The following is a 21,116-nucleotide window of genomic DNA, read 5'->3' as shown; positions in this document are numbered from 1 at the left end:
AGTCATCCATAAAATCAATAACTAATGAAACAATTAGTTGGACCTAATTGTAAAAGTATCAAAACCACAAAAATTAGAAGAAATAATCAAGAATTAAACTTACATGCTTCAAATATATGAAAAACCAGCTTGGAGGGACTCTTAAATGGCGTTTTTTGGCTGATAATTATGAAGAATTACCTAGAAACTCTTTTAATTGAGATTTTTTTTATTTGTTAACTTTTACAAAATTTCCAATTTTACCCTTATTACATCACTTCTCCAGATTTTTCTTGTACAACCGTCCAGCCCATATAATTTGGGCCTAATTTCCTTTTAAATCCCTCCTTTTTAATCACTTAAGCGATTTAATCACAATTTAACAAATTTTACACTATTTTCAATTTAGTCCTTTTTAGTTAATTAACTATCCGAACGTTAAAATTTTCTAACGAAACTTTAATACCAACTCAATAACACTCTAAAAATATTTCTAAAAATAATTATGGCTCAATTTAAAATCTTTGAGGTCTCAATACCTCGTTTTTTATTTTAATTATTTTAATACTTATTCCTAGTACACTATTCACTATTTCAAAAAAAATTTCTAACTTCACATTTAATTATTCTTACTAAATTAATAATATTTTCTACTCATTTTTCAGATTTAGTGATCTCGAATCACCATTCCGACACCACTGAAAATTTAGGCCATTACATAGGTGCCTCAGATATTGCAGCCTGAGCTTCTCTGTACGAACTTTTTGAGGACCATTTTGAGCTCAACATGTGTTTAGGAGATCTAGAGTACTTTGTTGATGCCCCAAGACATAGCATCCCCCCTCTTTGTTAATTCAGGCATAGCAAGACTATCGCTTGCCCCACCTTCGATCAAAATTTGAATTGCCCTTTTCTGGGTTTTCAATTCAAAACCCTTTTGGTCTCAAGACGCCTTTTGTAGGTTTTAGCCTTGGCCTCTCCTTTTTCTTTTTCTTTTTCTTTTTTTTTTTATTTTTTTCTTTTTCTTTTTAATTTTTTAAATGAAGTATTTCTTGACTGAATCTGAATTTACTGGATTAGGCAGGCTCTTACAGTCCATCTCAGTTAATATCAACGCTCTTTCAGAAAATGCCTTCTTTACCATATAAGGTTCTTCCCAGTTTTCCATCCATTTTCCTCTAAAATCTTTTTGTATAGGAAGGATCTTATTCAATACCAAATCCCCCTCATGGAATTCTCTAGGGTGAACCTTTTTATTGCAAGCTCACATCATTCACTTTTGGTACATTTGGCCATGACGGATAACTTTCAACATTTTCTCTTCAATCAAATTTAACTGATGATATCGAGCTTAGATCCATTCTGCTTCATCCAACTTCAGCTCTGACTAGACTCAAAGGGAAAGAATCTCAACTTCGATGGGTAAAATTACCTCCATTCCATAGGCCAATAAGAAAGGCGTTGCCTCGGTAAAGGTCTTGACAGACATTCTATAAGCATAAAGGGCAAATGGTAACTTCTCATGCCAATCTCTATAGGTCTCAGTCATTTTCCCCATGATCTTCTTAATGTTCTTATTGGCTGCCTCCACTGCGCCATTCATTTTTGGGCGATATGGCGATGAGTTGTGGCTTTTGATTTAGAATCGGTTACAGACCTCCGCTATCATGTTGTTTTTCAAATTCAATGCATTGTCAGATATGATCCTTTCTGGCATGCCATACCGACATATGATCTTCTTCTTTAAGAACTTGCTGACTGTCGACTTGGTGACATTGGCAATGAAACAACCTCTACCCACTTGGTGAAGTAATCAATGACCACAAAGATGAATCGATGCCTGTTAGAGGCTTTTGGCAAGATTGGTCCAATGACATCCATGCCCCACATAGAGAAAAGATATGGATTCCATTGATTCTTTGTAAGGTAGGATCTATTTCTCATCTTATTCTATCGTCATTAACAAATCAGGAGATAAGTTACAGTCTCGGTCATTTTCAAAGTCCTGAGGTTCCTCTAGACACATATCTTGCTCAAAAGGAGGTTTTGAGTCAATAACAGTGTCGCTCATATCATTGATATCTAGAGACCTGTTGTAGGCACGAAGGAATATCTAAAGAATAAATGAATCTAAGAACAGTTATTTATGTGGTATGAATATGAATGAAATGAAGGAATAAAAGAATATTTGCTCAAAATGAGACACAAAAATGTATTTTTTTTATTGAAATAAAGATGTTGGACATGAGCCTATTTTACAAAAGGATTCTTATTGCTTCTAGGCTTAAAGCAACAAGCGTGTTTTGAACACTACTCTGAATTAGCTCTAAAAACTACAAGAATCTCTTCCACTATCCAATTGTTCAGAACACTTCCAGGCTCATAAGGGCAAATGCTTGATAAATTTTCTCTCCCAATTCCTTCTTCGGATATAGCATTATACTCCAATTTCTGAACATTCCTTCCGAGTCTTCAGTATATTCAAAAAATTCTAGTTCCTTATTATCCATCAGCCCTTGCACCAAGGCTCTGAATTCATTGCACTTTTAAATCTCGTGACCTTCTTCATCATCGAACTCACAGTAGTTCCTTGCTTCTCCAGGTTTCTCCCCTAAATTCTGTGTGATTAATCATTCTTCTACCATTTTTTTCAAAACCTCCCTTAGTGAGGTTTTCACTTTTGCTACATCTATCTTGATTCTCCTCCATGCACTCTCGATTATTGCGTTTACCCCTTTGTCAAAATGGTTGGGTAACGAATTTTTTACACTAGATGGATAATCGAATTTCACAATACCCATTTTGATGAGTCTTTCGATTATCTTTTTGAAAGCGGTGCAGTTCTCGATTGAGTGTCCTATGATTCCTGCATGGTACTCACATTGGGCGTTCGCATCGTATAATTTAGGGTATGGGGGCTACATAGGTTTTAGGTAGAAAGGGGACGCTACATGTGCATCAAACAAACTTTGGTACAACTCCCCATACGTGATTGGGATGGGCGTGAACCTAAGTTTTTTTGAGTTCGGTCTTGGATTAGGTTCTTGCCATGGAGGGATCTGATGGCTAGTAGTTGTTGTCCTTGGCTGACTTACGATAATCGGCTTTGAATAGACCTTGTTATACATGCTCGCATTATTCACCTCATTTTCCCTCTTCCTCGAGGCCTATAAAGTATTGATTTGGGAGCTCCACTCTCACATTTTCATTTGTAACGATCTTCAAATTGTTTTGGGAGCTCCATTCTTGTCTGTTTTGTTTCCACTAGATCATCCAAATCAAGGACAACAGGATTGGCCAGATTATCCCCCGAGTTAGAACCTGAACCTGTCGGGAGGTTCATCGGTGTCGAGGTACCGGTCTGGTATTGGGGTCTGATGTTAACAGATACCCTTTGTGGATACGCGTTTGGTTGTGCTTGGGTGTTTGTTGGGGTAAAGCCTGAAGGATAAGCAGGGTCCTCGTTATCGACCCCAGAATTGACCATAGGGCCCTTTCTTTTTTCTAACCCTCCAGCCAGCAACTAGGTTAACTGGCTCATCATATTTCTTTGGAATTCTAGCATCCGATCCCTCATATCTTGTTGAATTTTGGCCAATTTCTCTTGCATCTGTATTTGCATTTGCTCTAATCTCTCCAACCTTTGGTCTATTTCTTTATTTTTTCCTCGTGTATCGATATTTCAGGATAACTACCAAGATTTTAAGGTCCTGTTGTGAGATTTAATGCATATAATGCAATGCAATGCAATGATAATGCATGAATGCAATGAATGCAAAAAAAAAGAGGCGTTGATTCTGATTCACTTCTATTAGAACAACTTTTTTAGAAAATAAATCTTTTTACATAAAATGAATATTTATATGGTCTTGCCCTCATACTCGAGGCAAAGTCATCGATCCCTTTCTTCATATCCGGATGTTAAGATCAAATCTCGCGAACTTTCCAATGGATGCCTCTACTAGCTTCTTTTTGCTCGATTCAGGCTGCGACCCATTGCTCACTCATCCTCGTGATACTCGTTAGCTTCTTTAAGAAAGCTGAGACGTTGATGACTCTTGAATAAGCTTTGTCGGCTTAAATCTTCGGGCACCGGAGCAAGGTCATGTACTCATTCATCAGACTATCACCCTTCCCTCGTTACATTTTCTTAGACCGTATTCGAATGACCGCATTGTCTTCCACTTTATTAAGAAATCCATTACAAGCTCTCTATTTAGCAACTGAACGTGAATCAACACCTCTTTTCTATGATGAAAATGCAATGCAATCATAACTGAAACAAAAGAAAACACATCAGTACAAAAACATAAATAACGAAAAGAGTACCTATTTGGATGACCACTAGGGGTTCAGTACGATTCTACCTAGGGTGGACTCTTAAGGCTCTCTATATGGGGTTCGGTTCTAAAGTAAAGGTACCCAAACCGGTAGATTCCTCGATCCTCACCCATTATAGGCTCATATGGATCGAGTTCAGTTTAGGGGAATACATTTTCCTATGGCTGGACGAAGATGAAAATCTCACGAAGACATAGGTAAGGATGTATCCCGAAAGCGATCCACTATCCTGCATGGAGGTGAAGACCTCACGAAGGAATAGTTTCTCACTCCCACTTAAAAGGGTAAGATCGATCGATCATGCGATGCAATGTGCAGAGAGATACCAAAACTTAAACCAACATAACAATTAAACCACAATGATGAAGATTGTAATAAAGATGGATGAAATGCAACGAAAGGATCGTACATTTAAACCAAGTTTTCAATTTTCGACAAAAGAGAAAAAGAAATCAACTCGTGGCTTGACTCTCTTATTTTAGGTCCCCAGCAGAGTCGCCAAGCTGTCGAAACCATTTTTTTTAAAACGGGGTCGACTTTTTACTTTAAAGAAAACGAAAAAGGGAGTCGCCAACGATCATTTTTATGAGGTGTGATCGGGTCACCTCGTAACGGTTGAATTTATTAAAACAATAATTTTGGTCTACGAAATTCAAAAAAATGGGTTCGGGAGTCGGTTACGTACGAGAAATGATTAGCACCCTTGTAACGCCCAAATTAGGTACCTAATTGATTAATTAATGTCTTAGTGTCAGAAATTGAAAACTCGAAAAGGATTTAAAATACGATCCCTCTTTATTAATGTTAGTTTTTAAGAAAAATGTTTGAATAAATTGAAACGACTGGCAAAGACCCTCTCGTCTCGAGAATATAAATGTCACATCCTGTAAGTTAGGACACGACATTTTGAACCCTCAAGAACAAGTTTACCTTTAGAAATTTTTATTCAAAACTTAGGTATTTCAAATTTAGAAGGATGTTCGGTTGTTTAAATTTAACGAGAAAATCAAAATCTCATAAGTTAGGGTATGACTTCTCGAATTTCCAAAAACGAAACATTGCCTTATTTTTGAAAATTTCTTTTTATTAAATAATAGCGATTACAAAACCTAAAAGATGCGTGCTATTTAGTTGAAATATAATAAAATGGCCCACTGTGGACAAAGGAAAAAAAAATTTAAACGCGACCTTTGAAATGATTTTAATGAAATGTGATGGAATGATAATATACAACATGGTGTAATAATTTACAAATAAAATGTTACACTAATGAATCACAATAACATGAAAATACAAATAAACGAATTATAATACATATAATGGCAATAATCACACAACACATGTCACTTTAATATCAATATTAACAATTAAAGAAAACGAAACAAAATAATATGTAAAAAAAATTTAAAGTAAATAATATAAAAAGGTTTAAAATAAATGATAAATGAAACAATTTAAAGTAAATAATACAAAAAAGTTTAAAACAAATAATATATGAAAAAAATTTAAAATAAATAATATAGAAAATGGTTCAAAATAAACCATATGAAAAAACTTATCATAAATAAAATATAAAACAGTTCGAAAATATATATAAAGTAATTTAAAATAAATTAAATATATAATAGTTTAAAATAATATACAATAAAATAGTTTGAAATGAATACCATATAAAACAATTTAAAATGAATAATGTATAAAATAGTTTAAAATAATAATATATGAAAAAAATCTTAAAATAAGTAATAATAAAATAGTTTCAAATAAGTAATATATGAAAAGATTTTAAAATAAATAAATAAACAACAAATTTGCAAAAAGGTTGAAATCAAACAAATTAGGGACTAAATCATAATAAAAATGAAATTTTAAAGTAAAAATTATGACAAAATAAACAAATGTGGACTAAAATAAAAACAACGCGAAAAGGCCAATGACCAAATGGGAAAAAACCCAAATTCAGACACGTGTCCATTTTTCAAAGCGTCAGTGGAGCAAGGACTCGATTGAAATGTGCCGTAAATTCTGGGGTCAAATTTATAAAATAAATGAATAAGCAAAAGGAATAAATTAAAAAGCACAAGAATGCGGAAGGGCCAGCGGTGTAAATATCCAATTGATCGAAAACATGCAGATCCCTCCCGGAGCTGGTCGGGTCGCACGGGTTAAGGCTTAAAACAACGCCGTTTTGGGGCTATGGAGGCTAGCCCTAAACGACATCGTTTCAGGGTTTATAAAAGTCAAAATTTTTTTAAAAAATTTCATTCTACCTAATTTTACACAAAAAAAACTAAAACACCCTAAAAATTTCTCTCAACCCCTTTTTTGGTCGGCCAAACTCTGGCTTAGCTCCGATCGCCGGAGCACTGTGACGGCCGCCGGTCACCGACGACAGCACCGCCGTACACGGTGGCCAGAGAAAAAAAGTAGCCATTTTTGGCCTTTTTGACTCCCGATTCCAAAACTGCCATCTTTCATCGAAGAGGACAACCTCGGCCCCCTCCACAACAGCGTAAACACTGGGAAAGGTACGATTCGGCCTCTCCCTTTTTTATTTTATTTTTATTTTCTTTTGAAAAGCAAATAAGGAAAAAAAGATAAAAAAATAGAGAAAAAGAAAAAAAATAGAAAAGTAAAAAAGTAAAAAAGGACACCTTTTTTTGAATTTGATTTATTTCAAAACCTATTTTCTTTTTATTTCTAACTTTTCTTTGATTTCGCTCTTTGTTTTGATTACTCTAGTGTGCATTTGTAAAAACAAAAAAATACAAAGAGGAAATTTCGGCTTTTATAGCGAAGTTACAACTTTTAATTTCTATTTTTTTTTTCTAGTTGTTTCTTCTGTTGTTTTGCATTGATTTCTCTCTGCAAGTGTTAGAGGTGTGCGACGCGCGTGTAGGTGGCTAGCGTGCGGCGGCCAAGAGCAGGCCTAAGGGTAGCGGTTAGGAGCGGTGGCTGTATTAGGGTTTCTGTTGCTAGTTTAGGTTATGGGTTGTTTAGGCTTGTAAAGTTTGGGTAGTGGTTTTTAAGTAATTTGGGCTTATTTATTGTAAATGGACTCTTTATATTTTGGGCTCAATTTTTATTTTTGGTTTTGTTTTGGTTTTAGCACTAGGCCTGGGTAAAATTGGGCTATTACAGCTGCCCCTCTCTACTCATTGTCGTGTAACAAGAATGGAGCACAGACTTTAAAAGGGCCAATTTTGCCCTATCTTGCTGAGTCTTGACTTTTTAGTGCTTTTTCTCTAAAAGGAGTCTTATTCCATCCCACTGCATCTTCAGGGGTATAGGAATTGTTGTTTTAATCCACTTCACTACAACTTCAGGGAGATAGGATTGGTGGCATCAATCTGCTCCACTGCAACTTTAGGAAGATAAGATCCGCCATAATTTGTAGCTTTAATCTATTCCACTGCAACGTTAGGGAAATAAGATTCGCTGTCTTCAGTCTGCTCTGCTTCAACTTCAGTTAGATAAGGCTGGTGGCTTCAATCTGCTCCACTGCAACTTTAGGAAGATAAGATCCGCCATAATTTGTAACTTTAATCTGTCTCACTGCAACGCAAGGGAAATAAGATTCGCTGTCTTCAGTCTGCTCCGTTGCAACTTCAGGGAGATAAGGCTGGTGGCTTCAATCTGCTCCACTGCAACTTCAGGAAGATAAGATCCGCCATAATTTGTAGCTTTAATCTGTTCCAATGCAATGCCAAGGAAATAAGATTCACTGTCTTCAGTCTACTCCGCTACAACCTCATGCAGATAAGGCTGGTGGCTTCAATCTGCTCCACTGCAACTTCAGGAAGATAAGATCAGCCATAATTTGTATCTTTAATTTGTTCTACTACAACGCCAGGGAAATAAGATTTGTTGTCTTTAGTGTACTCCGCTGCAACTTCAGGGAGATAAGGCTGGTGGCTTCAATCTGCTCCACTGCAACTTTAGGAAGATAAGATCCGCCATAATTTTTAGCTTTAATTTGTTCCACTGCAACGCCAGGGAAATAAGATTCGCTGTCTTCAATTTGGGTAGTGATTTTTAAGTAATTTGGGCTTATTTAATGTAAATGGACTCTTTATATTTTGGACACAATTTTTATTTTTGGTTTTGTTTTGGTTTTGCCACTGGGCCCAGGTAAAATTGGGCTATTACCAGTCACCTGATTGTAAAAAAAAAACAACATATTCGTTCACCTTCCAACTTCTTTAATTAAGAAAATGAGCTACATTCGTAAAATTTCATTTTAAATATTTTTTTATTTATTTGAATGATAAATTTTTATTTGTTAAGTTTATTAATGAATATTTTATATTTGAAATGTATTTAGTTTCATTCATTTTATATTTGTAATATATTTATATATATATCTTAAATAATTTTAAAAAATATTGATAAATCTGATAAGATATGCATCAATTCCAGTAAAAAAAATCAAACAAAAAATCAAACGTCCACTAATACAAAGAAAAGAAATCTCAATTCTTAAAATTTCAATCCCTTTATATTTAAAGTTGCAGACAGTAGAAGAAAAATAGAAATAGGTATTAACAATGAAATTAGATTTGAATAACGTTGTCGCTAGGCATAATTTATTGACAATTTTTATACATGTATTTAATATAACATAAAAGAATTATGTACAATTTTGGTTGGGATTAAAAAATTAACATGTTTACCTCCCAAATCAATTCGGTCCTATGTCTTTAAAATAAAATTGTATTAACATGTGTATTTCGAATACAAATGTTTAAATTTCAACTTAAACACAAAGGCACACTAAATAAATTCTAATCTAAATTTCATTCAGCTCAATTTATTATAAAAAAAAAGTTAATTGCGTAATTAAGTCAAATTCGAATTGACCCAAATCTATCTAAACTTGAAATGATTTGATCACAAAATAATTGGAACTTAAAATGATCAAAATCTAAAATGATTCGGATCAATAATGATTAGACATGAAAAACTTAGCCTCAAATTCGAATAATTTCAACCTAAAATAAGACAAATCTGAAAATGACCTAAACTATATTTGAAGTTTTCATGTATTTTAAAGAACACATATTAAACATATTTTAGATACACTTATTAAATGATGTTTATATAGATTTGGTTACTATAAACTTGTAAGACTCAAAATAAGATAATATATATGCACACACGAGGCTTGAGCCTAATAGTACAATTCCATTCAAATGGGATTTTTTTTTCAATTTTTTCATTGTGAATGATACAAATTAAATCTTGAGAGATAATAAATCCATGAATATCCTAAACAATAGGGATATTCAGGCCTCAAGCAACAATTCTAACTTTCTAAACTTTTGATTTTTTTTTTAACAAAGCTAAAATGATCTTAAAATTTTTAAGACATAATTTGAGACCGTGAAATCTTGAAGGCCAAAGTTTAAGTCAGATTGTGAATAAATTAAAAGTAAGCCATACTTTAGATTTATTCTAATTATTTAGTTCGTTTCTAATGTACATAAAGTTTTCCGACATGGAGGATTGTTCAAGTATTCTATTTGAAATATTACTTTAATTAAGGAAATAAATCTCAAAATTTTACACATGAATATTGCTTCAATCTACAATGTCAAACATAAAATCTAATTTAATGTGCACTATGACACTTAAATTATGTTAATTTTATGCAATTGTATATAATAAATTATGATTTTGATTTAATTTAATTTGGGTTTGAGGCTAGAGTTTTTTGAGCTGAGTCATTATAGGTTTCGATTATTTCATATATTGTGACAATTCAATTGCTGTCTTTATGGCTAAGAGCTACAAAAGTGAAAGTCGAAGTAAACATATCGACTTTAAGTATCTAGTCATAAGAGAACATGTTAAAGAAAAGAAAGTCGTTATTGAGCACATTAACACTGAGCAAATGTTATCTGATCCTTTGACTAAAGGCATGCCACCACCCAAAATTTAAGGATTATGTTGCCATTGTGGGACTCGTTCCCACCTTTTTAAATTTTATTATAAGAACGATTATAATAAAAAATTCTATTAAATTAATTCTAAGTCATTATAAATTTATTAATGAAAGAATAGGTAAAATTAATAGAAAATAAAACGAAAACAAAAACGTTGATAATAAGTTAAAAATTCATCCAAATCATTATAAATTTTTTATTTAAAAATTGAACTACAATTAAAATGGAAAAAATAAAAAACATGTGGCGCTATTTTGGTTTGGGGGCATGCATGGGGCGTTGTTTAGGGGCAGGGGATTTCTATTCACTGCTCCAATGCCTATATAAACCTCAATACCATGCTTTGTTTTCTTCACCCACAACTATTCAGATAAAGAACTTTGTTTCATCTGCTTCATTTGTTTCGAAATCTCTGAACAAAAATGGCCTCTTTCAATTGCCTTGCTTTAGCATTCTTGATTGCTTTGTCATTTGCAAGCATTGATGTTGGGGGAGCAGCTCGTCACCTTCTGCAGCAGCCTCAACCGCAAAGTTTACCATCTTTCCCTAATCTCCCAACGCCATCCCGACAATCATTCCCATGGCCAGGGGCGCTTCCTCCACTTCCTACCACATTGCCAACAGGACTACCCCCTCTGCCAAGCATTCCCTCAGTCCCCACAATCCCAATTGCAATTCCCCCTATTCCTTTCTCTTTTCCACCATTGCCATCTTTCCCTAATCTCCCAAACCCTGGGGCGCTTCCTCCACTTCCTACCACATTGCCAAGAGGACTGCCGCCTCTGCCAAGCATTCCCTCAATCCCAACTGCAGTTCCCTCTATTCCTTTCTTTTCTCCACCACCTTCTCGTTCTACTCCTTGAAACACCCCCTTTTCTGTTATGCTGCATACTGGATCTAGTTTAATAAGGTTTTTAGTCGTCTTTGTGTCTTTATTATGAGTATTGATTTTGCCCACTTATATTTGTTTGTATAAATGGGCGTTCTCCAATTCCCATTATTTGGTGTATTTTGATACGTTGTTGCTTATTATATATGGGGTATTTATATATTGATGTTCTGTCCATGAAGTAATTAATTACTGTTATACCATTGTTAACATGAGTTTGGCTAATTAAGAAAAGAATCAAACGATAAATGCAGTCAAAATAGTGAGCAGCCGTACATCGAGAAGATGCCACTGTTAATATAATGATTCCTGCTTCATTATATCTTCCAAGTTATCCATTTACATACGATTACTTTCCTCTTTCAATATATTTCCAAGATAATATTTTATATGAATGTCAAATTATGTATTAAATTAAGGTGCTCGGTTTCGTACAGATTTCGGTTATATTAATTTGTGTGCACTGTATTAATTTTATACCGAAATATTAATATTTTTAAAATTAGATCGATAATTAAATTAATCAATTAATTAATTTTTGATCTCACAGGTTCAACCACCGATACAATTAATTTTCTATTGAACAATATAAAATAATATTAATAACCCCAAACTCATCTATTTTGACGGCTTTGAATTTTAAAACCCTCTCCCCATCTTTCATCTTTCCTAATTTGTCTTTTTTTCCCTTTTTATTATATGTTATAAGTCCATCTTAGGTTTTTCACAAGAAAAAAAAAGTTATTTTAGTAGTAAAAGGAATAAAAGAGATGGTGCTTATTTTTTTTATGTTGTGTTTTATTTCATTGAGTGCAGAGAAAAAGTATAACAATGGCTCAAGGGATTTGAAGTGTAATTTTTGTTTTTCCGGTTTAAAGAATGTGAAAATACGACTTAATCGACAGATGATTTGTAGTTTAACTGCAGTTTACTCTAGTTCTCGGGTTCATCGGTTCTTGGTCTTTTTGGTTTGCTTTCAATAATATTGTGAAACACCCAACACCCTTTTTCTACACTGGTAAAAATTTCGGTCTGTACCAATTGCACCAACTCATTCCGATCAATTCCAGTCACACCTGCCAGAACATAGTGCACCGTCCTGCGCATGAATAATATTAAAAATATTAAACTTTTAATTATTTTCTATTATGCTAAAAACTTAATTGAAACGTGACTAATTAAAAATGCTACATCGGAATGTAAAGTTTTTTAAAAAAATTAGAATATACTTTCACATTAAAAATATAATTAAGAAAAAAACCATTCACCCGATTATAAAAAAAATATTCATTCACCTTTCAACTACTTTTATTAAGTAAATGAGCTAAATCCTTAAAATTTCATATTAAATGAGATTATTATTAATAATTTTGGATTATTTGAATGATAAATTTTTATTTCTTAAGTTGATTAATGAATATTTTATATGTGAAATGTATTTAGTTTCATTCATTTTATATTTTTAATATATTTATATACATATCTTATAAAATTTTAAAATATATTGATAAATCTGAAAAGATATGTATCAATTCCAATAAAAAATAAAATAAAAAATCAAACGTCCACTAATACAGAGAAAAGAAATCTCAATTCTTAAAATTTCAATCCCTTTATATTTAAAGTTGAAGACAGTAGAAGAAAAATAGAAATAGGTATTAACAATGAAATTAGATTTGAATAACCTTGTCACTATGCATAATTTATTGACAATTTTTATAAGACGTTACGTGTATTTAATATGACATAAAAGAATTATTTAAAATTTTGGTTGGGATTAAAAAATTAACATGGTTATCTCCAAAAATTTAAGGATCATGTTTTCACAGTGGAACTTGTTTCTGCTTTGTAAAATTTTATTATAAGACCAATTATAAAAAAAAAACTCTCTCAAATTAACTCTAAGTCATTATAAATTTGTTAATTAAAGAATAGGTAAAATTAATGTAAAATAAAAATAAAACAAAAATAAAAACGTTGATAATAAGTTAAAAATTAATTCATATCATTACAGAGTTTTTATTTAAAAAAATTAAAATGAAAAAAATAAAAAACATGTGGAGCTATTTTGGTTTGGGGGCATGCATGGAGCATTGTTTAGGGGCAGGGGATTTTTATTCACTGCTCCAATGCCTATATAAACCTCAATACCATGCTTTGTTTTCTTCACCCACGACTATTCAGATAAAGAACTTTGTTTCATCTGCTTCATTTGTTTCGAAATCTCTGAACAAAAATGGCCTCTTTCAATTTCCTTGCTTTAGCATTCTTGATTGCTTTGTCATTTGCAAGCATTGATGTTGGGGTAGCAGCTCGTCACCTTCTGCAGCAGCCTCAACCGCAAAGTTTACCATCTTTCCCTAATCTCCCAACGCCATCCCGACAATCATTCCCATGGCCTGGGGCGCTTCCTCCACTTCCTACCACATTCCCAACAGGACTGCCCCCTCTGCCAAGCATTCCCTCAGTCCCCACAATCCCAACTGCAATTCCCCCTATTCCTTTCTCTTTTCCACCATTGCCATCTTTCCCTTATCTCCCAAACCCTGGGGCGCTTCCTCCACTTCCTACCACATTGCCAAGAGGACTGCCGCCTCTGCCAAGCATTCCCTCAATCCCAACTGCAGTTCCCTCTATTCCTTTCTTTTCTCCACCACCTTCTCGCTCTACTCCTTGAAATACCCCCTTTTCTGTTATGCTGCATACTGGATCTAGTTTAATAAGGTTTTTAGTCGTCTTTGTGTCTTTATTATGAGTATTGATTTTGCCCACTTATATTTGTTTGTATAAATGGGCGTTCTCCAATTCCCATTATTTGGTGTATTTTGATACGTTGTTGCTTATTATATATGGGGTATTTATATATTGATGTTCTGTCCATGAAGTAATTAATTACTGTTATACCATTGTTAACATGAGTTTGGCTAATTAAGAAAAGAATCAAACGATAAATGCAGTCAAAATAGTGAGCAGCCGTACATCGAGAAGATGCCACTTTTAATATAATGATTCCTGCTTCATCATCTCTTCCAAGTTATCCATTTACATACGATTACTTTCTTCTTTCAATATATTTCCAAGATAATATTTTATATGAATGTCAAATTATGTATTAAATTAAGGTGCTCGGTTTCGTACAATTTTCTGTTATATTAATTTGCCTGCACTATATTAATTTTGTATCGAATTATTAATATTTTTAAAATTAGATCGATAATCAAATTAATCAAATAATTAATTCTTGATCTCACAGATTCAATCACCGATACAATTAATTTTCTATTGAATAATATAAAATAATATTAATAACCCCAAACTCATCATTTTGACGGCTTTAAATTTTAAAACCCTCTCCCCATCTTTCATCTTTCCTAATTTGTCTTTTTTTTCCTTTGATTGAATGTTATAAGTCCAGGTTTTTCACGAGAAAAAAATAATATTTTAATAGAAAAAGTAATAAAAGAAACGGTGCTTATTCTTTTTATGGTTTGTTTTATTTCATTGAGTTAAGAGAAGAAGTGTAACAAAAGCTAAGGGATTTGAAGTGAAATTTTTGTTTTTCCAATCTAGAAAATGTGAAAATACGGCTTAATCAGCTGATGATTTGCAATTTAACTGCAGTTTACTCTAGTTCTCGGGTTCATAGGTTCTTGGTCTGTTTGGTTTGGTTTCGATAACATTGCGAAACACCTAACACCATTTTTCTACACTGGTAAAAATTTCGGTCTGTAAGAATTGTACCAACTCATTCCGATCAATTCCAGTCACACCTGCCAGAACATAGTGCACCGTCCTGTGCATGAATAATATTAAAAATATTAAACTTTTAATAATTTACTATTATGCTAAAAACTTAATTGAAATTTGACTAATTAAAAATGCTACATCGGAATGTAAATTTTAAAAAAAATGGAATATACTTTCACATTCAAGATATAATTAAGAAAAAACCATTCACCCGATCATCAAATAAAAAAATATCCATTCATATTAAATGATGGATTATTATTAATAATTTTGGATTTATTTGAATGATAAATTTTTATTTATTAAGTTTATTAATGAATATTTTAAATTTGAAATGTATTTAGTTTCATGCATTTTATATTTGTAATATATTTATATACATATCTTAAATAATTTTAAAAAAGATTGATAAATCTGAAAAGATATGCATCAATTCTAGTAAAAAAATCAAACGAAAAATCAAACGTCCACTAATACAAAGAAAAGAAATCTCAATTCTTAAAATTTCAATTCCTTCATATTTAAAGTTGAAGACAATAGAACAAAAATAGAAATAGGTATTAACAATGAAATTAGATTTGAATAACGTTGTCGCTAGGCATAATTTATTGACAATTTTTATACATGTATTTAATATGACATAAAAGAATTATGTACAATTTTAGTTGGGATTAAAAAATTAACATGTTTATCTCCCAAATCAACTCTGTCGTATTATTGTCTTTAACATAAAATTGTATTAACATGTGTATTTCCAATACAGATGTTTAAATTTCAACTTAAACACAAAGGCACACTAAATAAATTCCAATCTAAATTTCATTCAGCTCAATTTATTATAAAAAAAAGGTAATTACGTAATTAAGTCAAATTCGGATTGACCCAAATTTATCTAAACTTAAAATAATTTGATCACAAAATAATTGAAACTTAAACTGATCAAAATCTAAAATGATTCGAATCAATAATGATTAGACATGAAAAACTTAGCCTCAAATTCGAATGATTTGAACCTAAAATAAGACAAATCTGAAAATGACCTAAACCATATTTGAAGTTTTCATGTATTTTAAAGAATGACACATATTAAACATATTTTAGATACACTTATTAAATGACGTTTATATAGATTTGGTTTATTATAGACTTGTAAGACTCAAAATAAGAGAATATATATGCGCACACGAGGCTTGAGCCTAATAGCTCAATTCCATTCAAATGGGAAATTTTTTTTTTGAATTTTTTCATTGTGCATGATACAAATTAAATCTTGAGAGATAGTAAATCCATGAATATCCTAAAGACTAGGGATATTCACGCCTCAAGCAACAATTCTAACTTTCTAAACTTTTGATTTTTTTTAACAAAGCTAAAATGATCTTAAAATTTTTAAGACATAATTTGAGACCGTGAAATCTTGAAGGCCAAAGTTTAAGTCACATTGTGAATAAATTAAATGTAACGATTTATTCTAATTATTTAGTTTGTTTCTAATGTACATAAAGTTTGCCAACATGGAGGATTGTTTAAGTATTCTATTTGAAATATTACTTTAATTAAGCAAATAAATCTCAAAATTTTACACATGAATATTGCTTCAATCTATAATGTCAAACATAAACTTTAATTTAATGTGCATTGTTGACACCATTTTTTTGTGAAAATAGGGTCGACTTGGGTTTTGAAAATGAAACGAAAATGGGAGTCGCCACAAATCTTTTTTGATGAGGTGTGATTGGGCCACCTTAAAAAGTGGTTGTTTTTAATAAACGATTTGATTTTATTAAAACAACGATCTTGGTCCACTAAATTCAGAAAAATGGGTTCGAGAGTCGATTACATGTGAGGAAGGATTAGCACCCTCGTAACGCCCAAGATTGGTACGTAGTTGATTATTTAGTGTCTTGGTGTCGAGAATTAGAAACTTTAAAGAGATTTAAAATACAATCATTTATTAAAAAAACTTGTATAAATCAAATTACCCGTTAAGACCCTTTCATTTCAGAGAGAGAAAATGTCACACCCAATGAGTTAGGGCATGATATTTCACCTCCTCAAGAATGAATTTACCCAAAAACTCGTGCAATAAAATTTAAAAGGATATTCAATTGTTTAAGTCAGATGAAAAAATCACAACCCAATATGTTAGGGCACAATTTCTCAAATTCTAAACATTGAATATTGCCTTTATTATTTTTTAGAAAAATTCTTATTTCGAGAAAAGAACGTGTCATATCCAATGCGTTAGGACACAACGTATTGAATTCTCGATAATGAATTTTTTATTTATGTTTTTTGATTAAAGAGCATTCTCGATTATTTAGATTCAACGAAGAAAATTGGAACCTAATGCGTTAGGGCTCAATCCTCTCGAAAATCTCAAATACTGAGTATTGCCTTTATTTTCAAAATTTTCTTTTTTACGAATCTGGGTAAAAATTGATGTAATGGAATAACGATTATGATAATGTAAGTAAAAATAATATGGGCAAAAACAGAAAGATAAATAAATAAGAATACAAATATAAAAAAAATCAATCATGTATACACAATAACAAGTAATAAACAAATAAAAACTAAAACATTAAAAAAATAATGATAATAATAATAGACATGTAAATAAATAAATAAATTTTGAATAAAACAAAAATAGTAATAATGAAAATAAAAAAAATTATAAAAATATAAAAATATATGTGTATAAATACAACAAAGTTTAAAATATATATATAAACAAGTAAATAATGATAATGTATATATATGTTTAAAAATATATTAAAAATATGTATGTATATATGTATATATAAATTATAAAGTATATAAAAAATATAAGTACGTACATATATAAAAATTAAAAATATGTAAGTATGTATATATATATAACAAAATCTAAAAACGGTATAAATGGGTAAATAATAATAATAAGGTAGGTAATAATAATAAATGCAATAATAATAATAATAAAACTAATTAGTTTAATAAATAATAATAATAACGGGACTAAATTGAAAATAAAACAAAATCCCAGGGGAGAAATCAAAAATAAAATAGGCAAAGGATTAATTTGTGATGCGCAGGAAAGCAGGGGGACCAAAAAGGAAATATCCCGCCCTTCAAAATGCATCACTTTACGCGGGACTAAAATGAAACAAAAATAAAATTATGCGGCTAAATTGAAATAAAAGAAAAGAAGGAAAAAAGGGCAAATTGCAACGCTTTGCAAAAGCAGAGGGATCGCGCACGAAAATATCCCTTTTTAAGAAAACACGTGGATCTTCCCCCCAGGGTCGGGTCACCGCGCGGGTCAGGGCAAAACGACGTCGTTTTGGCCACCGATGTAAAGGTCCAAAACGGCATCGTTTTATACCCTATATAAATAGTAAAAAAAACAAAAAAACAACATTTCCAACTTCATTTTTGAGAAAAAAAAAAGAGAGCTCTTAGCCTCTCTCTCGATCCCTCTAAATTCAGCCAACAGGACCATCGCTTGCGCCGCCGTGGCTGACGGCCGGCGTTGCAAGAGGGCGTTCTCGATCAGTGCGTTGAAACGCGTTCAAAGACCAAAATCTTAGAATGGGGAAACAAGGAGAAAAAAAAAGGGTCTTAGCCCTTCCCTAAACCTGAATCCGACGGCGCCGAAGGGCTGATAACGACGGATCTAAGGGCTGATTCAGGTATGTTTCTTTCTCCTTTTCTTTTTTATTTTCGTGCTTAAAAATAAGAAGATAAAATGAAAATAAAATAAAATAAAATCGAAATCTAAAATAATAAAGATAATCATCTTGAAACTTTTTTTTTGTTTTTATTTTCTAACGTTCGTGAAAACAAAAGAAGAAAGATTACAAGGCTGAGATCCAGGCTTTAATAGCCAATTTACAATACATTTTTTTATCTATTTTTTCTACTATTTTGCATTGTTTTTGCTTCTGCTTTGCGTGTTTGGTTTTCATTTTGCAGGGGTTGAGCAGTGGAGTTGGTGCTGCAGGCGGCGGTGGCAGTGGCTAGGCGTCAGAGGCAATGGGACAAGGGCGGTGGCAGCAGGTCCTAGCATGCGGTGGCCAACGGGGCAGAGAACCCTAGGTGCGGCGCACCTAGGGTTTGAAAAATTTATTTTTTGTCTCTGATTTGGGTTTCTGGCATAGGGTTAGATTTGGGCTTATTGGGCTGGTTTTTGGGCTTAGGTTTTTTAGTCTGTATTTGGGTTGTATTTAGGGGTGAGCATTCGATCGAATCGAATCGAATCGAATCGAAAATTTTCGAGTTAATCGAGTTTTTGAATCTCATTTTATCATCCTAACTTTATTTGAAGTTTTCTCGAATCGAGTCGAGTGAGATGGAATTCGAATCGAATCGAATCGAATATATTTGTTCGAGTTAAATTTTAAAAAATAATTTTGGGTCCTTATAACCATTGTCACCCATCGTAATAAAATTTTTCCACCTTAATCAAATTTTTTATTAACTTTCATCACCTCATAATTTATTTATTAATTTTTTATATACTGGTTAGCTTATTTGTTTGCTTAGTTGTTTCAATTATCTTCGGATTCTTGTCACTATGTATTTTGGAATTAAAAAATATATTAAATATAAAAATATGATTTTTTAATAAAATTTATTTTAAAAATAAAATTTGAAATTGATACCAATATAAAATTTTAACACGAATATTTTATGGCATAATTAAGAATTCAATTTTAATATAAATATTCAATATGACTAAACAATTCAATAATATAAATAATATAAAATGTGAAATTTAATTTAATAATATAAATAGTATATATAAATAAAATTATTACTATTTATGTTTAGTGATTTTTTTTGGATAATTTTGATTTTTTATTTGAGAGTAAAGGGTGAGAAGTAAAAGTTTAGGGGGAAAATAAAAAGTTTTGGGGAATAAAAGTTTGAGGGAAAGTAAATAGGGGAAGTAAAATTTTGGAGGGAAAATATTAAAAAAAATTGGAGGGGGAGGGTTTGGGGTAGATGGGAGGTGGGATGGGAAGAGAATAAAAGTTTTAGGGGAAAAGTGGGAGGAAGTAAAAATTTTGGGAGAAAATAAAAGGTTTTGAGGGTTTTTGAGAGTAAAATTTTGAACAAAAAATGAATGGAAGAGTAAAATTTTGGTGGGAAATAGATTTTGGGTAGATTGGGGGGTTGGGAGGGGAGGGGAGTAAAAGTTTTGGGGAAAAAGTGGGAAGGAGTAAAAGTTTTGAGGGAAAAGTAAAAAAGTTTGGGAGTTTAGGGTAAAACTCTAAAATATTATAGTTTGATATTCGAATTATTCGAATTATTCGAGTTATTCGAATTCGAAAAATCAACTCGATTCGAACTCGAAATTCGAAAAAAAAATTCGAGTTGATTCAAATAACTCGATTAACTCGAATAACTCGATTCGTTTAACTCGAAATTCGAATTTTTTTTCGATTTTTTCGAGTCGAATCAAATTTTGCTCACCCCTAGTTGTATTGGTTACTTGGGTTTGGGTAGGTTTTGGGGCTCGAGCTAAATTTGGGCTGTACATGCACTATGACACTTAAAATATGTTAATTTTATGCAATTTTATATAATAAATTATGATTTTGATTTAATTTAATTTGGGTTTGAGGCTCGAGTTTTTTGAGCTGAGTCATTATAGGTTTCAATTATTTCATATATTGTGACAATTCAATTGCTGTCTTTATGGCTAAGAGTAAAAAAGTGAAAGTCGAAGTAAACCTATCGACTTTAAGTATCTAGTCATAAGGAAACATGTTAAAGAAAAGAAAGTCGTCATTGAGCACATTAACACTGAGCAGATGTTATCTGACCCTTTGACTAAAGGCATGCTACCACCCAAAATTTAAGGATCATGTTGTCATTGTGGGACTCATTCCCACCTTTTTTAAATTTTATTATAAGAACGATTATAAAAAAAACTGTTAAATTAATTCCAAGTCATTATAAATTTGTTAATTAAAGAATAGGTAAAATTAATAGAAAATAAAACAAAAACAAAAACGTTGATAATAAGTTAAAAATTCATCCAAATCATTAAAAAAATTTTATTTAAAAAATGAACTACAATTAAAATGGAAAAAATAAAAAACATGTGGCGCTATTTTGGTTTGGGGGCATGCATGGGGCATTGTTTAGGGCCAGGGGATTTCTATTCACTGCTCCAATTCCTATATAAACCTCAATACCATGCTTTGTTTTCCTCACTCACAACT

At 31.9% G+C, this 21,116-nt stretch overlaps 1 protein-coding gene across 1 annotated transcript; it reads left to right on the top strand.

Moving 5' to 3' along the window:
- The first annotated feature begins 10,623 nt into the window (after window positions 1–10,623).
- On the top strand, window positions 10,624–14,017 carry LOC107919551 (leucine-rich repeat extensin-like protein 5). The gene is made up of 2 exons (XM_041110149.1): window positions 10,624–11,097; window positions 13,705–14,017. Exons 1-2 carry the CDS (start codon window positions 10,688–10,690, stop codon window positions 13,829–13,831), a joined length of 537 nt encoding a protein of 178 aa, XP_040966083.1. The 5' UTR covers window positions 10,624–10,687; the 3' UTR covers window positions 13,832–14,017.
- The last annotated feature ends 7,099 nt before the right edge of the window (window positions 14,018–21,116 follow it).

Source organism: Gossypium hirsutum, chromosome D13 (genome assembly GCF_007990345.1).
Source record: "Gossypium hirsutum isolate 1008001.06 chromosome D13, Gossypium_hirsutum_v2.1, whole genome shotgun sequence".
Classification (NCBI taxonomy): domain Eukaryota; kingdom Viridiplantae; phylum Streptophyta; class Magnoliopsida; order Malvales; family Malvaceae; genus Gossypium; species Gossypium hirsutum.
This window is presented reverse-complemented; position numbering and strand designations above follow the sequence as displayed.